The sequence below is a fragment of the Westerdykella ornata genome (genome assembly GCF_010094085.1).
Source record: "Westerdykella ornata strain CBS 379.55 unplaced genomic scaffold EI97scaffold_3, whole genome shotgun sequence".
In the NCBI taxonomy this organism is placed as follows: Eukaryota; Fungi; Ascomycota; class Dothideomycetes; order Pleosporales; family Sporormiaceae; genus Westerdykella; species Westerdykella ornata.
In genome coordinates, this window is record NW_022986853.1 from 1164048 (window position 1) to 1183145 (window position 19098).

The following is a 19098-nucleotide window of genomic DNA, read 5'->3' on the forward strand; positions in this document are numbered from 1 at the left end:
CAGGATGCAATGGCACCGAGCGCTGCCTTCTTCACCGAAACCTTACTCTTGGTTAACTAACTAGACTATACATTGGCAGATATTAGACACTGACTTTGCCGTAGCTCGTTTCCAGCTCTGTACCTTTTTTTTATACCCAGAGGGTGATGAGGTAGCTAGCTTTCACAAAGCGAGAAGTGAGTGGTCCATCCCTTGTTTACTTCTTTGCATGCGGGTAACAGCATTATTATTTCTGATATGTACTGTAAGCGCCATCCGAGTAGTGATAATGCGCATTTTTTTCCCTGTTATCGAGCACAAGTCTTCTAGAAATCTGCTAATTCGATAAAGATCTTGCTGCAAGGGCCCTTGTGTGTAGGGTAAGCTAAGGACAGGTATGTAGCTGGAGGTAGGTAGGGGCACTAAGTCTCTAGCGTTCTCCTCTTTAACGATGCTCTAGGTCTACTGGGAGGAAGTCGTAGCACTTGGTTTTTCTAGAGGACGGGATAGATTTTTGTGGCGTGCTGGGTTGTTGGAAAACTGATAGAGCTAGGTGAACTGGAGGTAGATTCTCAATTCGAACCATGTAGGCAAGCATGTTAACATGGCTGCATACGTTCGCTCTACCACCACTGCATGAATCCAACTAGGGCGCAGCAATAGAAAACAATTTCTCAACTCTGATACACTTCACAACATTCCACCAGCAAACTCCCAACCCGACCCAAGCACCCAAGGGCACTCCATCCCCTCCTCACCCCCGCAAATCCACCCCATCCATAACGCTCCCTCCTACCACATCTCCCACACCCCCGCCGGCAAAACCTCCCTCATAATCCTCCAATGACTCACAGCGCCCCTCCGATGCCACCTCTCCAGCTCCCCCACCTCCGCCCTCCCCATGACCTTCCCGCCCCGTTCCTCAGCCAAATACTCGAACCGAATCTCCAACTCCTCCCTCGGCGCTAGGAAATTCCGCCTGGCAATACTGCCCCCGAAGTCCTCCTCCGTCGGTTCGCGAAACCGAATCACATCCTCTTTAGCCGCACCCGGGGGGGAACGCTTGACGCAGAAGACAACCATGTTGATGAAATCCGGTTTCTCGGGCGTCCAGTCCTCGGCGCGGGGGGAGTCGCGGTAGAGGCGGCAGCGGGGGAAGACGGCGTGGATGGTGTTGAGGACGAGGCGGGTGGACGGGAGGGACAAATCGCCGGCGTAGTTGATGGCTACGACGCCGTCGTCCTTTAACAGGCGTTTCAGGCCCGAGAGAAATTCGCGCGTGAAGAGGTGCACGGGTTCGGCGCCGCCGGTGAAGACGTCGTGGATGATGTAGTTGTACGAGGACGGGCGGGCGAGGGACTCGTCGGCGACGTATTGCACGGCGTCGGCGAGGACGGCGTGGTGGTTGGGCGAGAGGTCGAAGTATTTAGAGGCGAAGTGGTGGACTACTGGGTCGAGTTCGACGATGGTCGTGGTGATGTTGTGCGAGATGAGGGCGTTGGGGGCGGTGCCTGCGCCGAGGCCGATGACGAGGGCGGATTTCTCCGAGTCGGGGATGGTGGGTTGCGAGGTGGGAGGGAGGACTAGGCGGATGGCTTCGAGGAGGACGAAGACGGAGAAGATGGGTTCGCGCTGCCGTTGGCCTCTGGCGTAGGCGGCCGGCGTGACCATCCATTCGCCGCCGAGGAGGGAGTGGTCGCAGCGCATCAGGCGGAAGGCGTTGTCGGCGTCGTTCTCGAGCACGGAGACGTAGCCGGTTATGGACTCATGGCGGGCGAGGAGAGTGAAATTGGTGGATGCGTAAAGGGTCGCGTTGGCTCTTTGTAGAGCACTGTCCGAGCCTGCATAGTGAGGGTTGGCGTAGAGCGTGTGCAGGATCGCTGGGAACGCGAGGAGAATAACGCGCGACGGACTCAGAATCGCCGTAATGGAACCGATGAGCGTTTGGAAACCGATCCTTGTGAACCAAACGTGTGTACCAACGTACAGAGGGAGAATGGCTCCGGCAATCTTGGATACCGAGGAGACAGTAGCGTAGGATGCAATAGGTAACACCGCCTCTGCAACAGCTGGGGGAAGTCTGAATTGAGCCGGATCCAGAGAGTCCAATAGGTCCCCGGCCGTATAGCAGCAGAGGAAGAGCAGGGGAAGATATGTCAGAGCCTCAATGATTAACGGTCCATATTCAATGCCCAATTGGCCGCTGTACTGGAAGAGCAGGAACTGGATCACGGGTGTCCAGTACGCAATGACAGCAATGTAATCTTCCACTCTCGAGGGCAATATCTTTTTCAGACCTCCTCTTCCTATGAATGCCAATGCAGCGGTGACCGTGATGGCTCTTTGGTGATGCAGCGACGCGGGAATGGAACCATAGACAGGGGAAAGGCTGAGCTGCGAAACAGGTGACGCAAGTCCAGCAACGATGAGGAAGGCGGCGGCTCGGCCGGCGAGCCTGAGTACGGTAGATGTAGGCAGATCTTTTGATTGTTTTGAAGCTTCTCGCGCCGCCTTGGGCTTCCGCGGCGAAGCTTTCGCTCTCGACGACATGTTTTATAGACAGAATGGTAAGGGAGAAGTGATACGAAACGACTTTAAAAAAGAACAAATAGCTAGACCTGTGGCATATTTGTGTAATTCTAACCCGCCAGAACGGACCGGTACGCCGTTAGACAAACGTTCTAACGAGGGACGAGTTCAATGTGTATCCCGCAGCGCAAAAGGACACATGGTGTGTGGTTTGCGCAAACCTTGGAAACAGCCGGGCCGGCCGAAGAGGGTTAGAGCGCCAAGAAGCGCAATGTTAGAACCATGATCCCTGCGTGGCGGGACGGGAATGCTGTGGCGTCACCGAGAGCTCCCCACTACTCCGTACCTCAACATCCTTTACCTTCACTTCACGTCATCCACTCCGCGACTTGCATTACCAGCTAGCTACTGCAATGCCGTACTTCAACAGCGACTACACCATGACCCAGCTCACACTCCGCCCCGCGAATACCAATCAAGACCCCTCAACCTGCTCCCAACCTGCCAACGAAGACGCCGTCATGCGCGAACTCGACCCCCGAGACGAACACCGCGCGCAGCGCCTCGTAGCCAAGAACCGACGAAAGCGCTACCTCGAGCTGCACCCAGAGTACTTCGAAGACAGCTCCCTGGAGCTAGCCGACCCGCTCCTCTACGACCGCCTCATCCGGCGCTTCCAGACGGCCGCCGAGCGCGAGGCCGAGGCGCAACGGAAAGGTTTCTCCGGGGTCCTGGCTACCGATCTCTGGCGCGCCGAAGCTAAGAAAGACGCGCTCGCGCATCCGAACCCGAATTCATTGTTTTCGTACTCGCGAGGGCCGCGGGGGGAGATCGTGGAGGAGGACAAGGACGAGAGGCCGTTGACGAAGGAGGAAGGGAAGGCGTGGTGGGTGGATGAGATGACGCAACGGTTTCTCAGTGGTGAGGATACGGATTTCGACTACAAAGTTGTGGATGGCAGCGAGAAGTATGATGATCCCGAGGAGGAGCGCGATATCCAGGAGGCTTGGTTTGAGAGCATGGAGTCGGATTTCGATACCGATGGTGAGGGGAAAGAGAAGGTGCTTACGGGGCAGACGGGCATACAAGACTACTGAAGAAATGAGGTTATGCAATGCTTTTACGAAGACATGGAACGACGAGCGAGCCGACCCGCGACTATGGGAATGCATTATCCCCGGACATTCGAATCGCAGAGAGTAACGCGAAGCCACAGCGCGATATCCGGACTCGCTTATCTCCTCAGGAGTAACGCCGTTGTGCTCCTCTCCCACCAGCCGCCGCTCACGCTTCGTCGATGCCCTTATAGTCCAGAACAAGCACCACCAACGAAAGGATACCTCCTCCAATGAAGCCCAGCTCAAAGGCATGGCCAAGGACGAAACGAGGCCTATCATTGGCGCCGTAAAAAACAGAGGCCATTGCACTGATTTGTCAGGCCAAGGCCGCATCATGGACGAAGAATAAAGGTCCCTCCAGAAAGATCACCCACCTGCATCGTAATACAAATCCCGTGACCAGCGGCTCGTATTCCCGGACCCAGAGAGGACCAGACTATACGTTAGTACTAGGCGCGCAATGTCGATGGACATTTACGTACTACTGCTTGTCTAGGTAATGTTTCCCAGGGAAGGCTGGGTATATAGCATGAGCGGCCTATGAAGGTACCGGTGTAGAAGACACGAGGCTTTTGGTTCGTGATATACATGATGGATCTGACTGCTGTGGTTTAGAGGCAGAAGAGGATAAATACTGCCGGCGTCTCTTTTTTCTTGTCTCTCCAGTTTGCAATCCCTATCGCCTGGATGGAGACATTTATGTGCTCCAGTATGCGACCAGTACTGCCAGGATAGACGCAGTAATGCAGATAGACCCCATGAACAGCTCTACCGTTGAAAACAACAGTATCCCAAATTCCACCGCCGAGGGCAGGAAAAAGTTATCCTCCTGCGGTCCTAGAGGCTCCGTCGCAATCGGCAATCGATCGAGAGTTGTATGCAAAAGCTGCTGCGTGCGCAAAGCCGTAGTCCTGGACCTGCAGCTCATGCAGGCATGATAGGCGGTCATGGGTTTATTACTGAGGTTTCATGTTGCTCTTGCTAAAGATTTTGTTTCTATAATTCGGACTCGAAAGGAGGAGAAGAATTTATATGATGTATCTATACATCTAGAGTGTATGCAGAGAGATCAGTAATGCAGGTATATAAGCATCCGTGTAGTCTAGGATAAATCTTCAGAATGTAAATAGTAAAGCTAATTGCTATTCTATGTAATTAGAAGCGACAGACTTCTATTGGAAAGGGGAGTCGTGACTCGTGAAGTGGCATGACGAATTCTCAAAAAGTTGGTAAGAGATAAGCCCTTACGAGGTCTATAACAAGAGCCCAGAGAGAAGAGAAGGGTAAGACACGCTAATGGAAAAGAAGGAATGTGACATAAGGAATTCCCAAAAGAACGAGTGTGGTAAGGGATACATAAGCCCTAAGAGGTCTATAACCGAAGCCGAGGCAGAAGAGAAGGGTAAGAAACGCCAACGAAGAAGCAGAAGGGAAGGGAAGGAAGAAGAGGGGGTATAAAGAGAGACTATAGATGGGAAAGAAGAGAGAGAAGGATAGATAACAGGGAAGTCAATAAGACAGTTGACAGAAGGAACGACAGTAGGAGAGAAAGGCATCGGACCTAAGGGAAATAAGACGAAAAAGACAAGATGGAGAGAGCGACAGGTAAAGAAAGAAATCTGAAAAGAGCTGAAAGAAAGAAAGAAAGTAATGAAATACCGACCCCGTGTCACAAGACGCAATCGGTCAACCACACGCTTCAGAAAGCCCACCTCCTCCGGCCCTTGTGCCGTTAGGACCGAGCCGGACTCGACAGCCCCAGCGCTACTCATCCCAAGACATCGAGCAGCGAGACAAATTGGCAGCCATACGCCCACTCTAACGCCGATAGCCGCATACGGGACAAAAGTCAGGCGTAAGTCCCGAGTTAGCAGCGCGGCAATTTGGGCAGTACCAAGCATCGCTGGGGCGAGGGCGAGGAAGATTGACGTTACCAGTACAAGTGCCAGCTGCAGCGTAGCGATTTCCTGGCGAGGGGAGAAGGGAGCCTAGGTCATGGTCATGGTCAGAGGCGTCGAAACAACCGCGGAGGAAACAGTCGGATGGGATGCTCACCGGCTTCGTAGCAGCAGTCGTCGCGCCAATGGCCGCAGGGGCATTGTCGAGGGTAGTAGTCGGTCCTGTTCGGGCTGTGGCACGAATCGCACACCCAGTATCCTTGGGGAACGCGGGTACCGCTCATGTTGACGATCGTGGGTTGGACTTGGTGCCGGCGATTCTTAAGGTAATGAGGTATCTCGACAGAATGTCGTGCTTGACTTGGTCCTGCGTGTAAGGTGTCTAAGGCTGTGGAAACCGCTGAGAGGTTATTTGGGACAAGGTAGTCCTCCGCGGTAATTCACTTGGTTGGAGACGCAAGAAGGGGAGACAAGAAGAACAGAATCAAAGTCTTCTATGAGGGAGCGGCGCAGTGACGGTAATGGAAGTGCGATATAGAAATGAGCAGTAATGGAAAATGCCTCTGTTGATAGGGAGCGCAGAGAAGTGAATGGGTGAAACAATGTTGATGAACAGTGGAGAAGAGAGAACTGATCTGGCAACAAGAGATAGTGCGAACATTGAAAGAGATTTATATGACGCCCGGAGGCTCAAAAGTCCAGTTCAACAACACTGCCCTATCGTGGACTTCCTCATTTGGACATTCGGTGTGATGCAAAAGAGGCAGAGAGCACGACTGTACAGTGCCCTATGGAACCATCTGACGGAGTCCTTCCTTTGGCAAAGCTGCTTTCCGTGCCACGATGCCTTCAATACCCGGTCGAAGCGTGGAAAAGAAAGGGAGACGATGCTAGTCCGCGTGGAGGAGTCATCAAACCTTCATTGCCGCCCAATGAAGGACGTCTACTAGAAGTACAGCGACGATGTCGGAGCTGTAATGGAGGCATATGGTAACCGAGTGATCACGTTTCCATCAGGCGACGGGCGTTGTATTCTTACTGCAGCCCTAGAAGGTGTGGATGTAGTCGGAGTACAGGGAAGCGTGGGATGCAGTAAAGCTTCACTTTCATTGGCACTTCTCCGTAGCCACAACCGTCGGAACTTTGTCGGTGAGAAATGCTAGTGTGCTGTGAGTGGACCATATACGCAGGCGCCGGTATGCCGGTTGTCGTAGGTCGAGGTAGCGCGTATAATCGCCTTCTAAACGCAGAATTCTCCTTGTTGCATCTACACACTCAACTCTCTCGTCCACCGCCCAAATTCTTCCTCATCCAGGAGCTTCGAACCGCAAAACCGAGGCTCTCATTGCATCGGCGTCCTGGAAAGATCGTCACGAAGGACAACAGCACACTTGGGCTAACAGCTCATAGGCAGTGAAGCCAGAGTCACGCACCGATCAAAGGTGGCTGAGTTGAACCCCACACATGTCCGCCTGAGGGCGTGGCAGTAAGGCTGATCTTGTTGCAAAGCTCCGTGATTCCTAGAAAGGGCAGGTTCAGCCTAGTTTTCTCTTGCCTTTCTAGACGACTTCCTTGGGGCGGGGTCCCAACTTCGGAACATGGCGAAGAAAGCGCCTGTGACGTAAAGCAGCCAGCCTTGTGGAATTCCATGAAGAAAACATGTGCATCCGACATCGGAGACACGTAGAGGCAAGAGATGGCCACGGGACTGCCTCCTGACGAGGACGTATGACTGCGCTTTGGCATCGTGTTGTTGTTATTGTTGTTGTTGTTGGTGATTGCGGTGTTGTCCATCTGGGAAAAGGAACGTGGAAGTCCATCAGGTAGCTTGGCATGCAGTCCCGAAGGGAGGTACTTTCCCATTGGGTACTCCATACGTACGGGTGCAGCATTCGCGGTTCAGAGGGCGTCTAGCACATTATGTTGCTCGGTCAGGATACGGCTATCGACGGGACGGTTGAAGTGAACCAGATACTCGACTGATCACACGTTGTCACGGTGAGGTTGCGTGGTGAGCGAACCATCTATGCACGTGTCCAGTCGATGCACTGCACACTTCAGAGGAAAGCATCGGTCATCCAAACAGAATTGTGAAAAGATGGCATCATCTCATAGCACCGTCTCTATGCATATACCCTCTACTTATCCGACCTTTGTCATCCATCTCTCCATCACTCAAATGCCGACTCAAAAAAGAAGAAAATAAGCACCACTAGAACAGCCACGCAATAAATGTGCGATAGAACCAACTTCCTTTCTTCTTCTCTCCTTCCATGGCCGCCTTGTGTGCCAAGAAAGCCTCCTCCTCGCGGTCGATCTCGTCTTTGCCGGTGTAGAAGTCGGCTTCGTGGGGTTTGACGCCCTTGGTCTTGTGCCAGAATTTGTAGCCGAAGATCATGCTAGTGCAAGGTCAGCATTCGTCCAATACCGATTACCTTGTGAATCGGATTCCTAGGGCGCGCTGGGAACTTACATAAGATATAGGGGAATTCCCAGATAGCCAGTGATGAAGTTCTTGTAGTCCTGAAGGCAAGTTAGCACAGTGTTTTAAAACTAGTCCCAATGGAGACACTTACAAAGTTTCCGTATGTCTTGGGACTACGAGTGAAGACGGCGAAGTTCTTGGTCAGGGAGATCAAGCAGCAGAAGAACAAGGCAATGTACGAGCCGATGAGGCCAAAAGGAGCCACATACGGCATCTTGTCGTCCGTGATTCCCTGTGCTCGGCGAGCCTTGATAAAGTAGATGTGCGTGACAAGCAGCGACACCCAGGTCAACAGACCGAAGATGGAGACGAGGTTGACGAAGTAGCCGAACACGACAGTGGAGTCCTCGGCAACATTCATCATGGCGAGCAAGCAGAAGCATGCAGAGAGAGCCAAGGCGGGGACGGGCACACCGCGCTTGTCGGTCCAGGCGAAGATCTTGGGAGCATGGCTCTGAGTGGCCAGTCCGTACAGCGTACGGGAAGCGATGTAGAGATCCGAGTTGGACGCGCTGAAGGTGAAGAGCAGGATGCAGCCGTTGAGGATACCGGGGAGATGCTTGATGTTCGCGTTCTTGATGGCCACAACGAAGGGAGAAGCGGACGCCTTGGTACCGGCCTTGTTAGCGGCAAGAAGCTTGGCGTCGTTGTAGGGCACGAGCATGCCCAGGAAGAAGACGCTGAGGCAGTAGAAGAACAGGATCCGATAGAAGGTGAGCTTGATTGCTCGGGGAATCGTCTTCCTGGGGTTCTGCGCCTCACCGACCGTTACACCGATGAGTTCGGTACCGAGATAGGCGAAGACGGCGTTGATGAAGGAACTCCAGAATCCGAGGAAGCGACCAGTGCTTCCCTTGTCGATATACTCCTTGAAGCCGCCAGGATTGTTGTAGTATTTGAAACCCGTGGCATCGGTAGGTCCAGCTCCTACAGCAAGAAGGAACGAGAGCAGGATCACGCCAACCTTTTTCACTTCGTTAGCAGGCGCCAGACTGCCCCCTCCTCAGGAAAGAAGAACTTACAATGGTAACCACCTTGACACTGCTTAGCCAGAACTCGATTTCTCCGAAGAACTTGACGCCGAAGTAGTTGATGGATATGATGGCAACCATGAAGACGGCGATGAAGACGCCCGGATTGACGTCCTTGGGACTCTTCCATTCCTGGATAATGAGGGCGCTGGCGGTGAGCTGATTCGGTGTGATGATGATATATTTGAACCAGTAAGTCCATCCGAGGGCGAAACCAAGAGCGGGGTCACAGAAGCGAGTGGCATAGCCTGCAAAACCGTGGCCGGCGGGGATCCATGCTGCCATCTCGCCCAGGGCGCACATGACGACGTAGACGAGGAGGCCAGTGAGGGTGTAGGAGATCAAGATAGAGCCGGGTCTAGAGGAATGAGCGACTGGCAACTTGTGTTAATTTTTTTGAGGCTTAACATACCCTGATTGAGCGAGTGCTTTTCCAGTACCGATGATGAGGCCAGTTCCGATAGCACCACCGATAGCAATCATAGTAATGTGACGCGACTTGAGCCCACGGTGCAGATGCTTGTGATCGGCATATTCGGCTCCTCCATCGGCACCAAGGTGTATGTCTTGAACCTCTCCGCCTGTAGAAGTATATTCTGTCTTGCCATATTCTGCATTTGCGCCATCAGACGAGGAATTCGAGGTCCTGTGAACGACGGCCATGGTTGTTGAGGGTTTGGAAACACTGCCAACGCAGTAAACAAGGCTCAATTAAAGATTCCCCAGTGGTGAGCGCCAGAGAAGCTGTGACGTGGGGGGCTGCGGCTGAGGCGCGGCTTGGGGCGGTAGACAAGATGCGACCAAGGCTTCTCTACTTAGGGGGAGTCGGTGAAATGGGGCCCTTCAAGTATCCAAGCAGCGAGATTCGAGAGTGAAGCAGAACCGCCTCGAGAGCCTCGCTGGGTTTCCCCGGTACTCGTGACCGGTGGCTATCAGACACCAGCCCTGGAGAATACGGTGGTACGCCCAACTGACGTTACACCGTACCACAGCACACAGATCAGGGCCGATCGGCACTAACAGCACTGGCAGGACGTAACCCAAGACGACAACGGCGGGCGCGCGAGCGCGGGGAGAGAAAGGGGAGATATAGGGCGACGGGTTCGAGTGATTCAGTAGTGAATGCACACGAGCAGCTCAGCGCGTCCAGCGGGCTGGGAGGGTTTAAGTAGGCCCAGAGGCCGGGTAACGAGGGGTGGGCCAGCGCTCCTCCAGGATACTGGGTGTTCACATATCAGCTTCCCCATTCGGAAAGACTCCATGTTGAGCATCCGCACAATCCAGACTTGGCGAGGGGTTGGCATTCGTTGGCCGAGACTGGGCAGTGGAGTTGCCAGTAGTTGGGAGGGGTTTTGCCGTGGCTGGGGTTGATGATAGATAAGAGAATGGAAGCTGAACCTGGGCCCTCACTGGCAGACTCCCCCCTTCTAGAAGCCGCAAGGGAAAGCACTCTGCATAACTGCGGCTCTCAGTGACACCCATCGGCATTCTTGAGAGATCGACAAGGGAAGCCCCAGTTTGCTTGCTACCAGTCCGTATTTCGTATTTGCTGGTCGTGTGCCCGCTGATGGGCGGATTCTTGCATGGTGTTGCAAAAAGTGGTTCTGGTCTAGCGCTATCTCGAGGGCCGACGATGGCCGCTCGTGTCTGCCGCGGGCGGGCCAACGGGCAGACCGAGCAGATGAGGTAGGCAACGGTGGAGCCATGCGCATCCGGGCCACGCTGCGGTATGTGAGAGGTGTGTGGCGTAGTCCGGGGAACTCCAACCAGCCGTGGTGATTGGGTGCCGTTGCTGACTGGTGAAGAGGCCTCGTTTCGAGCCTCAAGGTACGCCGTGCTACCTCGTACTCTCAAATATAACTCCAGAGTCTGTTAGGGCTTACATACTTTCCAGAGATAGGACGATACATATGTACTCCGTACAGTAGGTTCTCCTTATCGCTTTGTGCGACAAGTGGGACCACTACTAGTGCAGGCTTCAAATTGGCAAGTAGGGTACGGGTTATTAGCACTTCCAACGTCGTCTCGAATAGCCACCAACAAGCGAAGAAGCAGCCGACTTATCAAAAATCTTACACAAGGATTTCCCTGTCCGCCTCGCGACAGGAAGAAGTGCTCGTGGAGGATTTTCAGGGAGCAATTTCCGAGACGACTACCAACGCCCGTCTTATCTTAGTGCCAACATACGCGCGCCAGCCGTGAGGTACAAGCGCCCCTAGAACTCCACAGTGGGACCACATCTTCAACAAATTCTGCTGTGTGGAGAAGAAAAAATGGGAACAAGCGTACTACCAATGTAATAACCTGGGAGTTTCCTGGTCGAGCGACTTATCAGTGGATCTCCCTTATACGAGCCCAGTGGCCCATCATCCAGCCCGGACGATACTATGAGCCGCAGAAACTTATTTTGAAGTGATTTGGGAACGTCAAGAGGCCGACGCTGAGATACAAAGTGACTTTCTCTTCGCTAACTTACAACTACCTTATATCTTTCTTGCCGTGCGAGAATGGAAATGGAACCGTGGAAAACTTGCCCTGAAGAAACCTGTTGCGCAAACCAAAACATCAAAGTTATGGCTCTTGCCCGGGGACAAACTTGAGATGAAAAGGAGAGAGGGGATATGTGAGCAAACAGTGTCATATATCAAAACTGACTCGAAATAGAGGTATAAGCATCAGTTGAGATCGGATGTACGGAGTACAGATGAGGAGATGTTGAAGGCCCCTTATTAGGCATCGCCAAACAGCACCCGATGCCATCCTGCACCTTTACTGCATAGATGTAGAGTGCGGGGTGTTTGGGATGAGTGCTAAGCGGAGAGGATATGTCAACGAAGGTAGACCTGCGGTTCATACGGAGTACAACACTGGTGTTTGAGGAATTGAGTGTAGGTGAGATGGGTCTTTGATTGAGAAGTCCAGCAGTACCTATATGCATCGCCCCCAGACGGAAGTAAGCTAACTGTGTATGGAAACGCGGAGGTTTCCTCCTCCACAGCTGGAGGTACACATCGCAAGGCGTGCATTTGTTGTGTTTCCATAGGTAGTGTGACTGTGGATGTGGAATGTCCCCGCCCTGCCACCGCGACCATGAAGGTGAGTAAATAAATAGGCGAAGGATATCGCCCTGTAGCCTCACCCCAAATATGCCCTTGAGACCCTGAGTGATGCTGCACACCCTGGTGAGACGGTGTATCTGTAGTACCAGCTCTCGCCATATGCGGTAGATCCAACCGTTCGGGCTGAGGAGTATGCTGTGTCTCAAGGCGAAGCACTGCTGCACAGCCAACCCCTCCGGCAGTGGCAACAAAGTCAAGCCAAACCGTGATCGACTGTTATCCATTCGTGCACCCTACCTAACAAACTGTTCTTTATTTGTTCCAGCAGCCAACACCGTGTTGCATGCCTCTAGGTACTTCAACACCTTCCATCAACTGAAACGGCGCCAAGATCTTCTCTGGGCACCAGGCGAGACCGAGCCCATTGCTGCCCGCATCTCCACCACCAGTGACTTTTCTTTCCCGTGATTCACACGCAGTCCCGAGAGACGTCGCCGACGACCCCGCTGCCCACCGACGAGGCACCCAGCGAGGCAGATGTGGACGGCGACAAAGGCTCGCAAACGTCCTGCGCTCCGAATAGATGCCGCTTGCGCGACCGCTCCCGAACAGCCTCGTGGATGAGAACATAGCACACAGCCGACGATTACGGCGCGCCCCAACGAGTCCCTTCGAACAGCCCTTACCAAAGTGACCGGCCAGATCGCCGCGAGAAAGAGACACAATGTCGTACTACGGAAATGGGAACAACTACTATAATCCCAACATCCCACCCTCCCATACATATCAGACGTCCTACAATCCCGCCGAGCCGACCGCCGACAATAGTGAGAACACCGCCGACGGAAGATCCAGCTATGCATACACTGGCGCAACGCCCAGGCGCAATAGCGTAGCAATGCGCCAGAGTGATGAGCTGTTCATGGGAGGGACAACGGCTGGGGCCCCAGGGCAGAGCAGCGGATATCAATACCCACCACAGCCTCAACACCAGCACCAGCAGCAATATAATCCGCAGCATTACAGTTCGCCTGTCGTAGCGCAACCGAATCCCCAGGCGTTCGGCGGCGTTAACACAACCTTTCCTCCTTTGACCCACCAGCCCTACAACCCCGCCCTCTACGCAGACAGCACACTCACCAGAACCAGCACCGTCAGTCATTCGTATGGCTTCTCCCCAGCGTCGCCCGCAGTATCCACCTCCTCGTATCATTCTCCTACCTTCCAGCAACATTCTCAGTTCGGCCGGACCGCTTCCGTTCAAAGCGCACGGCCGACTTATGCACCGCCAGCACCACCACCTTTGCCAGTACCCCCTGGAAGCGCACAATCGCCGGCGGAGGACTGGGGGACATATCCCACATGGCAACCCTCTGTAGCTTCTCCGACTCACGGGTACCATCGCTCTTCCGACACTTCGCATGCCCCGCTACCTTCTCCGCCAACCCATGATCCCCGATACACATCTCTTGAAGCTATTAACTCGCATGTGGCCCCGGCAGATTACTCCAATCGTCTTCCGCAAACACCACCCGCGCCTCAAGCTCCTCCGCATCGGTCACCACAAAGACAGGACACTCTTGGTCATCGGCCACTCCCTCCTCCTCCCCCACCGAATGAATCGGACAGTGACGGCTATTATGGAGATCAGAATGGGGATGCTTATCAGCAGGAAGACCTTTTCAATCAGGTAGAAGCTCTGGCTTCCGGAGCGACTTCTGGTTATCAAGCGCCTGTTCAGATCCAGTACCCGGATAGTGGCCAATACTATGACCAACCAGAACAATCCTATCCTGCGCGCAATGGGGCACCCATCAATGGACAACACCTGGCACCATATCCCGTGCAGGACGTGTATCCCACGAGCGACGAGAGCGATGTGGAGGCAGCGGCCGGTTTGGCTGCTCTTCGTATGGCCGAGGAACAGGAAGAGGCCGAGGAAGCTCGCAGACGCACTGGCAGCGCCGGACTGTTCAGTACATATACGTCTATGCCAACTCCTCATGTGCCAACCGCAAATCAGCCAACAGTGCCGGAGGAGGCGAGTGATAGCGATGTTGTACCCTATGATGTGGGATCCATGGGTGGAAATGTTCTTCCGCATATCACCTATGGTGGAGATCCGAATCAGCTGGCTTCCGGTCCTCCCAACCATTACGATTCCCAAAGCCATACGCTCTCCACGTCTGGCTCACTACGGCGATCCGAGGCGGCGCACGATGGTTACGATCCTACCCACCCGTTCCCGTCCTACTCGACGAATGCACGTGTGGATACGTTCGGTACCGGCGGACTGGAGGAACCCAGTGATCGACGAAGAAGCTACGACGAAGGGGACGAGGTTGGCCTTATGGATTATTCTACAGCAGCTGCAGGCGAACCACCTGACATGTTTTACCATCCGGGCATGTCTACAAGACGCCCACTCCCGCCTCCACCAGCGTCCAGTGAGTCTCGGACGACATATAATCATCAGAGCACAAGTTCGACCGGGTCCTATGAGTACTGGCGCAACTCGCGGGCGTCCGAAAGTACGTATGCCGAGTCCGTCGGGCTGCAATCACCCACCGGGACGCTTGTCCCTCGGTCAACTTCTCTCCTCCAGCATAACCACACTCCCCAGGCGATCCCCTTGCCAAGGTCAAAGACGGACGCCGAACAGAATCACCGAGCACGGCAAGCAAATAGAAGTACGTACTATGGGACGGCCGGCGAGAGCGATGGTAACACCTTGACGCCGGGAAGTGCAGAGGCTGTCGCCATTGATTTGCCCACCCTCCCTGCAGGGAAGCGCTTCAACCCCTCCAAATTGTCTAGCAGAGACTTCGACAGATGCACAGAACCATGGGCGCTCAGCTCGATAATATCTTGGCTGAAAACAATGACAGAAGGGGAGCAAGACCTGAAAGAGGGTCCAATCACAGAGGGCTTGATTGCTCTATTCACCCATAAAGTTCCTACAATGAACATTGCGGATGCGGAAACACTCAGTAGCAGGGTGGTGGCGGGCATGTACAAAGCTGGAGTTCTTGTGCATGAGGAGGAGTGGCTCAAGTTCTCGACAGAGACCATGACCGGCGTCATCTTCCAGCTCACGGGTGCAGGCTGTTATGCACCCTTTCTGCACGAGACGCCCACGCCAGGACGGTGTTACTCGCACCACTGCCAAAGAACGCTCAAGAAGCTTGATCTCCAACAGGCCGGCGCCACGCCGCAGTCTGATGATTGGGCGACCTTCTACAAGTTGAAGAAGGAAGATGTTGAAAAGGTGGACAAGAAAGAGGTGGAGCGTCAGAACATCCTACACGAGATTGTTCAGGGTGAGGACAACTACATACAGCGGCTCGATGTCCTGCGAACTCTCTACCGCGACAGACTCGCATCTGCCTCGCCGCCCGTCATCCCTCCGAAGAAACTCAACAAGTTCTTGAAGGATGTTTTCGGGAAGATCGATGCTGTCAGAGCGGCGAATGCAGAACACTTGCTACCACAGATGAAATATCGGCAGCATGAGCAAGGGCCATGGTTGGTCGGATTCAGTGACATTTTCCGTGAATGGATCAGAAAAGCGAAGGCTGCGTATATTGAATACGCGGCCGCCTTCCCATACGCGACGTTTCTTGTCAGACAAGAGGCAGACAGGAATATTCTTTTCCGGACATTCTTGGACGAGGCTCGCGCTCACAAGCTGTCTAATAAGCTAAGTTGGGATACGTACCTCAAGGGACCGATTACTCGACTACAGCACTACGGGCTGTTGCTGAGCACTGTGCTGAAGAAATCTACGGTCGACAACGAGGAGAAGCGGAACTTGCAGATCGCAATGGAGGAGATCAAGGCTGTTACAATTGAATGTGACAACCGTGTTGCAGAGATGTCCCGCAAGGTTGACCTGACTGACCTCCAAGCCAAGCTGATCCTGCGGCCTGGTATGCAACGGGTCGAGCTGAACCTCGACCATCTTGGACGAGAACTTATCTTCAAGGGCGACCTTCAGAGAATGGGCGGCAATCGGTTTACGTGGTTAGAGACTCACGCCCTGCTGTTCGATCACTATCTCGTCTTAGCAAAGACGGTGACTTATCGAGAAGCAGACGGGGTTACGAAGTCGGAGAAATACGACGTCTCAAGATTGGTGAGTGCTGTTGGAGTGCGTATGCCAGCCATTACTTGAACTAACACCCTCTAGCCCATTCCCATGGACCTCCTCGTCCTCGAAAGTGAAGACGACGATCCTGTCATCAAATCCGCCGTCAAAGGTATCGCCGCCGTCAGCACAGTTGCAGGCAAATCCTCCGCATCCGAAGCACGGCTTGGGCGCGTAACAACCGGCACTCCCGCCCCAGGCAGTCTCCAGCACACAAACACCTCAACGTCGGTAGGCTCCAACAATACGAGTAATTCTGGCAAGACGGGAGGTTCCGCATCTACCATTGACGCCAGCAAGGACGAGAAGATCATGTACCCGTTCCGAATCAAGCATCTCGGAAAGGAGACGTATACGCTCTTCGCGCCCACTGCACAGAACAGAGCCGAGTGGTGCGACAAGATCATCATCGCCAAAACCAGGCATGCAGCGGCCCTCTTTGCGCAAAACGCAGAGCCCTTCCGATTACGAGTCATGGCGGACGCCGCCTTTGCGTATGAGAGCGCGATGCCGGCTCAGAAGAGCATCACCATCAAGGGAACGCCGCTTGACCGCTCGATCGAGGAGGTGGAGAAGCTGTTCGCCAACTCTGGCCGACCTGTCCCCATCTGCAGGGCGCGGGTGAATTGCGCGACGGCGTTCCAGCAGCCGTATGGAAAGGCCATGGTAGCTGTGGGTACCGACATAGGCGTATACATATCCGAGTACAACAACCCTCGAGGCTGGACCAAGGTGAGCTACTCGTCTTCCTTCTGCGTTCGCCGAAACTAGTGCGGCCCGGCTAACAGAGTTGCCATTTCCAGGCCATACAAATCCCCAAAGTGACGCAACTCGCCGTCCTCGAGCAATTCTCCCTCATGCTCCTCATCTCGGACAAATCGCTCATCGCCTACCACCTCGACGCCGTGTGCCCGGCCAACGGCGGCCCCGCCGGCTCGTCGGACTCGCACCGGCGGGCGCCGCAGAAACTGTCGGGCGCGCGCGACGTGGGCTTCTTCGCGACGGGCGTCATGAAGGAGCGGACGCTGGTGTTTTACAAGAAGCGCGAGGGGCTCAGCTCGACGTTCAAGGTGCTCGAGCCCGTGTACCAGAAGAGCACGGAGAAGAAGTCGCGGTGGCTGAAATCGGGGCGGACCGAGTTTTTCCGCGAGTACGACGAGTTCTACATCCCCGCCGACTGCTACAGCATCAACCTGTTCCACAGCTCGCTGGCCATATCGACGGCCAAGGGGTTCGAGGTCCTCACGCTCGACAAGAAGCAGCCGTGGTCGGTGCCCGATCTCAAGGCGCCGCACGTGGCGACCATAGCGAGCCGGTTGGCGGGCCAGGATCCCCTGGGTATGTTTCGGCTTAGCGATCAGGAGTTTTTGCTGTGCTATGAAGAGTGTGCCGTGTATGTGAATAAGCACGGGGATATTTCGAGGTCAGTGATTATGGAGTTTGTCGGCAAGGCCAAGAGCGCGGCGCTGTACGGGCCGTATGTGTTGCTGTTTGACCCGGATTTCGTCGAGATACGGAATGCGCAGAATGGAAGGTTGAGGCAGGTGATTGCGGGGAGGGAGGTTAAGTGTCTTGATGATGGGGGTGGTGGTGCGGGTGCGGGTGGCGCGGGGATGAAGAGGACGGTCAAGTTGTGTTTGCAGCATCCTGGCGTGGAGAAGTGTCAGATTGTGGTCGAGTTGGTGCTGAATGAGGGGTTGAAGGAGTAGGGCTCCTGGGCTACGTGTGCGAGTTGCTGAGGCAGCTTGAAGGGGAAAGGGGTGGGGAGGGAAGGGATGGGGTAAGGCATTCATTCATCCATTGATTCGGTGGCTCATGTCGATGAATTACGCTGTCTGTTAATGATGAGCGAGGGAGGGGAAGCCAGGAGGGTGAAGGGACGCATGCCCTTCTTTTTCTCTTGTCTATTTTATGTCAGCTTTCTTTCTGGATGGATGGTGTTGGGGGGTCCCGCTTGCTTGATTGTTTTCTTCATTTCTCTTCCTGGCTTTCTTCGTTTACGTGCGTGCCTGGATCCAAGATTCCAGAGCCCTCTATCTACTTCCTCCTCCTTCTACTTCTTCTTGCATATACCGATCCATCACGCGGTTGTTTCTTTCGAATCGGTAGTAATAGATAGATGGGCTGTCGAGGGGGGGGGAATATGATATGGATGGATGCGTTTTCCTGCTATGCTGTGCTATGCTTCTACTATTGCTCTTCTCTCTCTCTCCCTCCCTCCCCCGTCTCGCCCTCCTCCGGCTGTCTGCTCTATGCTCTCGATAGTATACATTCCCATCATCATCATCACAACTCCCCCCAAAACCAGATCAGGCCATCCATCCTTCCTTCCTTCTTCCCCTCCCCGCCCTCCTCGCCATACCATATATGCAAACCAGAGCTCAAGGGACGGACGATGGACTTATTCGTCAATGTCTGCCAGAACTCCACGCACTATACTGGATCAAAAGTGTTACAAACGGAAAGGGAAAAACCTCAATGCAATGTAAAGCCACGCTCTCAATAAAAGGGAATCAATCCATCATCATCATCCTCGACGTCTTCTCCCACGACCACGAGGTCCACCATGCACTACCATGCACACACAAACGCCAAAACACGAAAAAAATATAGGGGGAAGCAAAGAGCGGGAAAAAAACGTTGACAAGCGGTTTGCCAAAGTCGCCATCCATCAATCATGATTCCATGCATCCAAACCTACTGGACAGGACAAAAAGCCCCAGCACACCCATTCTTCAATCGCCTTCCCCAAAATGCTTGCTTTTGAAAACCCCAGCAAGACGCCAACCCCCCATCTCCCCCAAAAACGCCATCACGCCCCAGACTCCCTCCCTCATACATACCCTCTCCCC

At 54.0% G+C, this 19098-nt stretch overlaps 7 protein-coding genes across 7 annotated transcripts; 2 read left to right on the forward strand and 5 right to left on the reverse strand.

The window, feature by feature from the left end:
- Nucleotides 1-435: 435 nt before the first annotated feature.
- Nucleotides 436-2705, reverse strand: EI97DRAFT_430624 (S-adenosyl-L-methionine-dependent methyltransferase). The gene has a single exon (XM_033797738.1). The coding sequence runs from the start codon at nt 2527-2529 to the stop codon at nt 772-774; it is 1758 nt and encodes a 585-aa protein (XP_033657120.1). The 5' UTR covers nt 2530-2705; the 3' UTR covers nt 436-771.
- A 243-nt stretch (nt 2706-2948) lies between these two features.
- On the forward strand, nt 2949-3605 carry EI97DRAFT_370808 (uncharacterized protein; the record flags this gene model as incomplete). Its single annotated transcript, XM_033795252.1, has 1 exon — nt 2949-3605. The coding sequence occupies one exon, from the start codon at nt 2949-2951 to the stop codon at nt 3603-3605; it is 657 nt and encodes a 218-aa protein (XP_033657121.1).
- Nucleotides 3606-4547: 942 nt separating this feature from the next.
- Nucleotides 4548-5854, reverse strand: EI97DRAFT_180924 (uncharacterized protein). The gene is made up of 2 exons (XM_033793507.1): nt 5682-5854; nt 4548-5614 (listed from the first exon to the last, which is right to left on the reverse strand). Exon 2 carries the CDS (start codon nt 5525-5527, stop codon nt 4880-4882), a length of 648 nt encoding a protein of 215 aa, XP_033657122.1. The 5' UTR covers nt 5528-5614; nt 5682-5854; the 3' UTR covers nt 4548-4879.
- Nucleotides 5855-6711: 857 nt separating this feature from the next.
- Nucleotides 6712-7546, reverse strand: EI97DRAFT_180922 (uncharacterized protein). The gene has a single exon (XM_033793506.1). The coding sequence runs from the start codon at nt 7397-7399 to the stop codon at nt 6950-6952; it is 450 nt and encodes a 149-aa protein (XP_033657123.1). The 5' UTR covers nt 7400-7546; the 3' UTR covers nt 6712-6949.
- A 49-nt stretch (nt 7547-7595) lies between these two features.
- EI97DRAFT_180956 (uncharacterized protein) lies at nt 7596-9985 on the reverse strand. The gene is made up of 5 exons (XM_033793508.1): nt 9453-9985; nt 9032-9398; nt 8101-8973; nt 7998-8047; nt 7596-7923 (listed from the first exon to the last, which is right to left on the reverse strand). Exons 1-5 carry the CDS (start codon nt 9701-9703, stop codon nt 7737-7739), a joined length of 1728 nt encoding a protein of 575 aa, XP_033657124.1. The 5' UTR covers nt 9704-9985; the 3' UTR covers nt 7596-7736.
- Nucleotides 9986-11252: 1267 nt separating this feature from the next.
- EI97DRAFT_180963 (uncharacterized protein) lies at nt 11253-12603 on the reverse strand. The gene has a single exon (XM_033793509.1). The coding sequence runs from the start codon at nt 12381-12383 to the stop codon at nt 11685-11687; it is 699 nt and encodes a 232-aa protein (XP_033657125.1). The 5' UTR covers nt 12384-12603; the 3' UTR covers nt 11253-11684.
- EI97DRAFT_492149 (uncharacterized protein) lies at nt 12344-18417 on the forward strand. The gene is made up of 3 exons (XM_033802299.1): nt 12344-16234; nt 16289-16978; nt 17050-18417. The coding sequence occupies exons 1-3, from the start codon at nt 12824-12826 to the stop codon at nt 17953-17955; spliced, it is 5007 nt and encodes a 1668-aa protein (XP_033657126.1). The 5' UTR covers nt 12344-12823; the 3' UTR covers nt 17956-18417.
- Nucleotides 18418-19098: the final 681 nt, after the last annotated feature.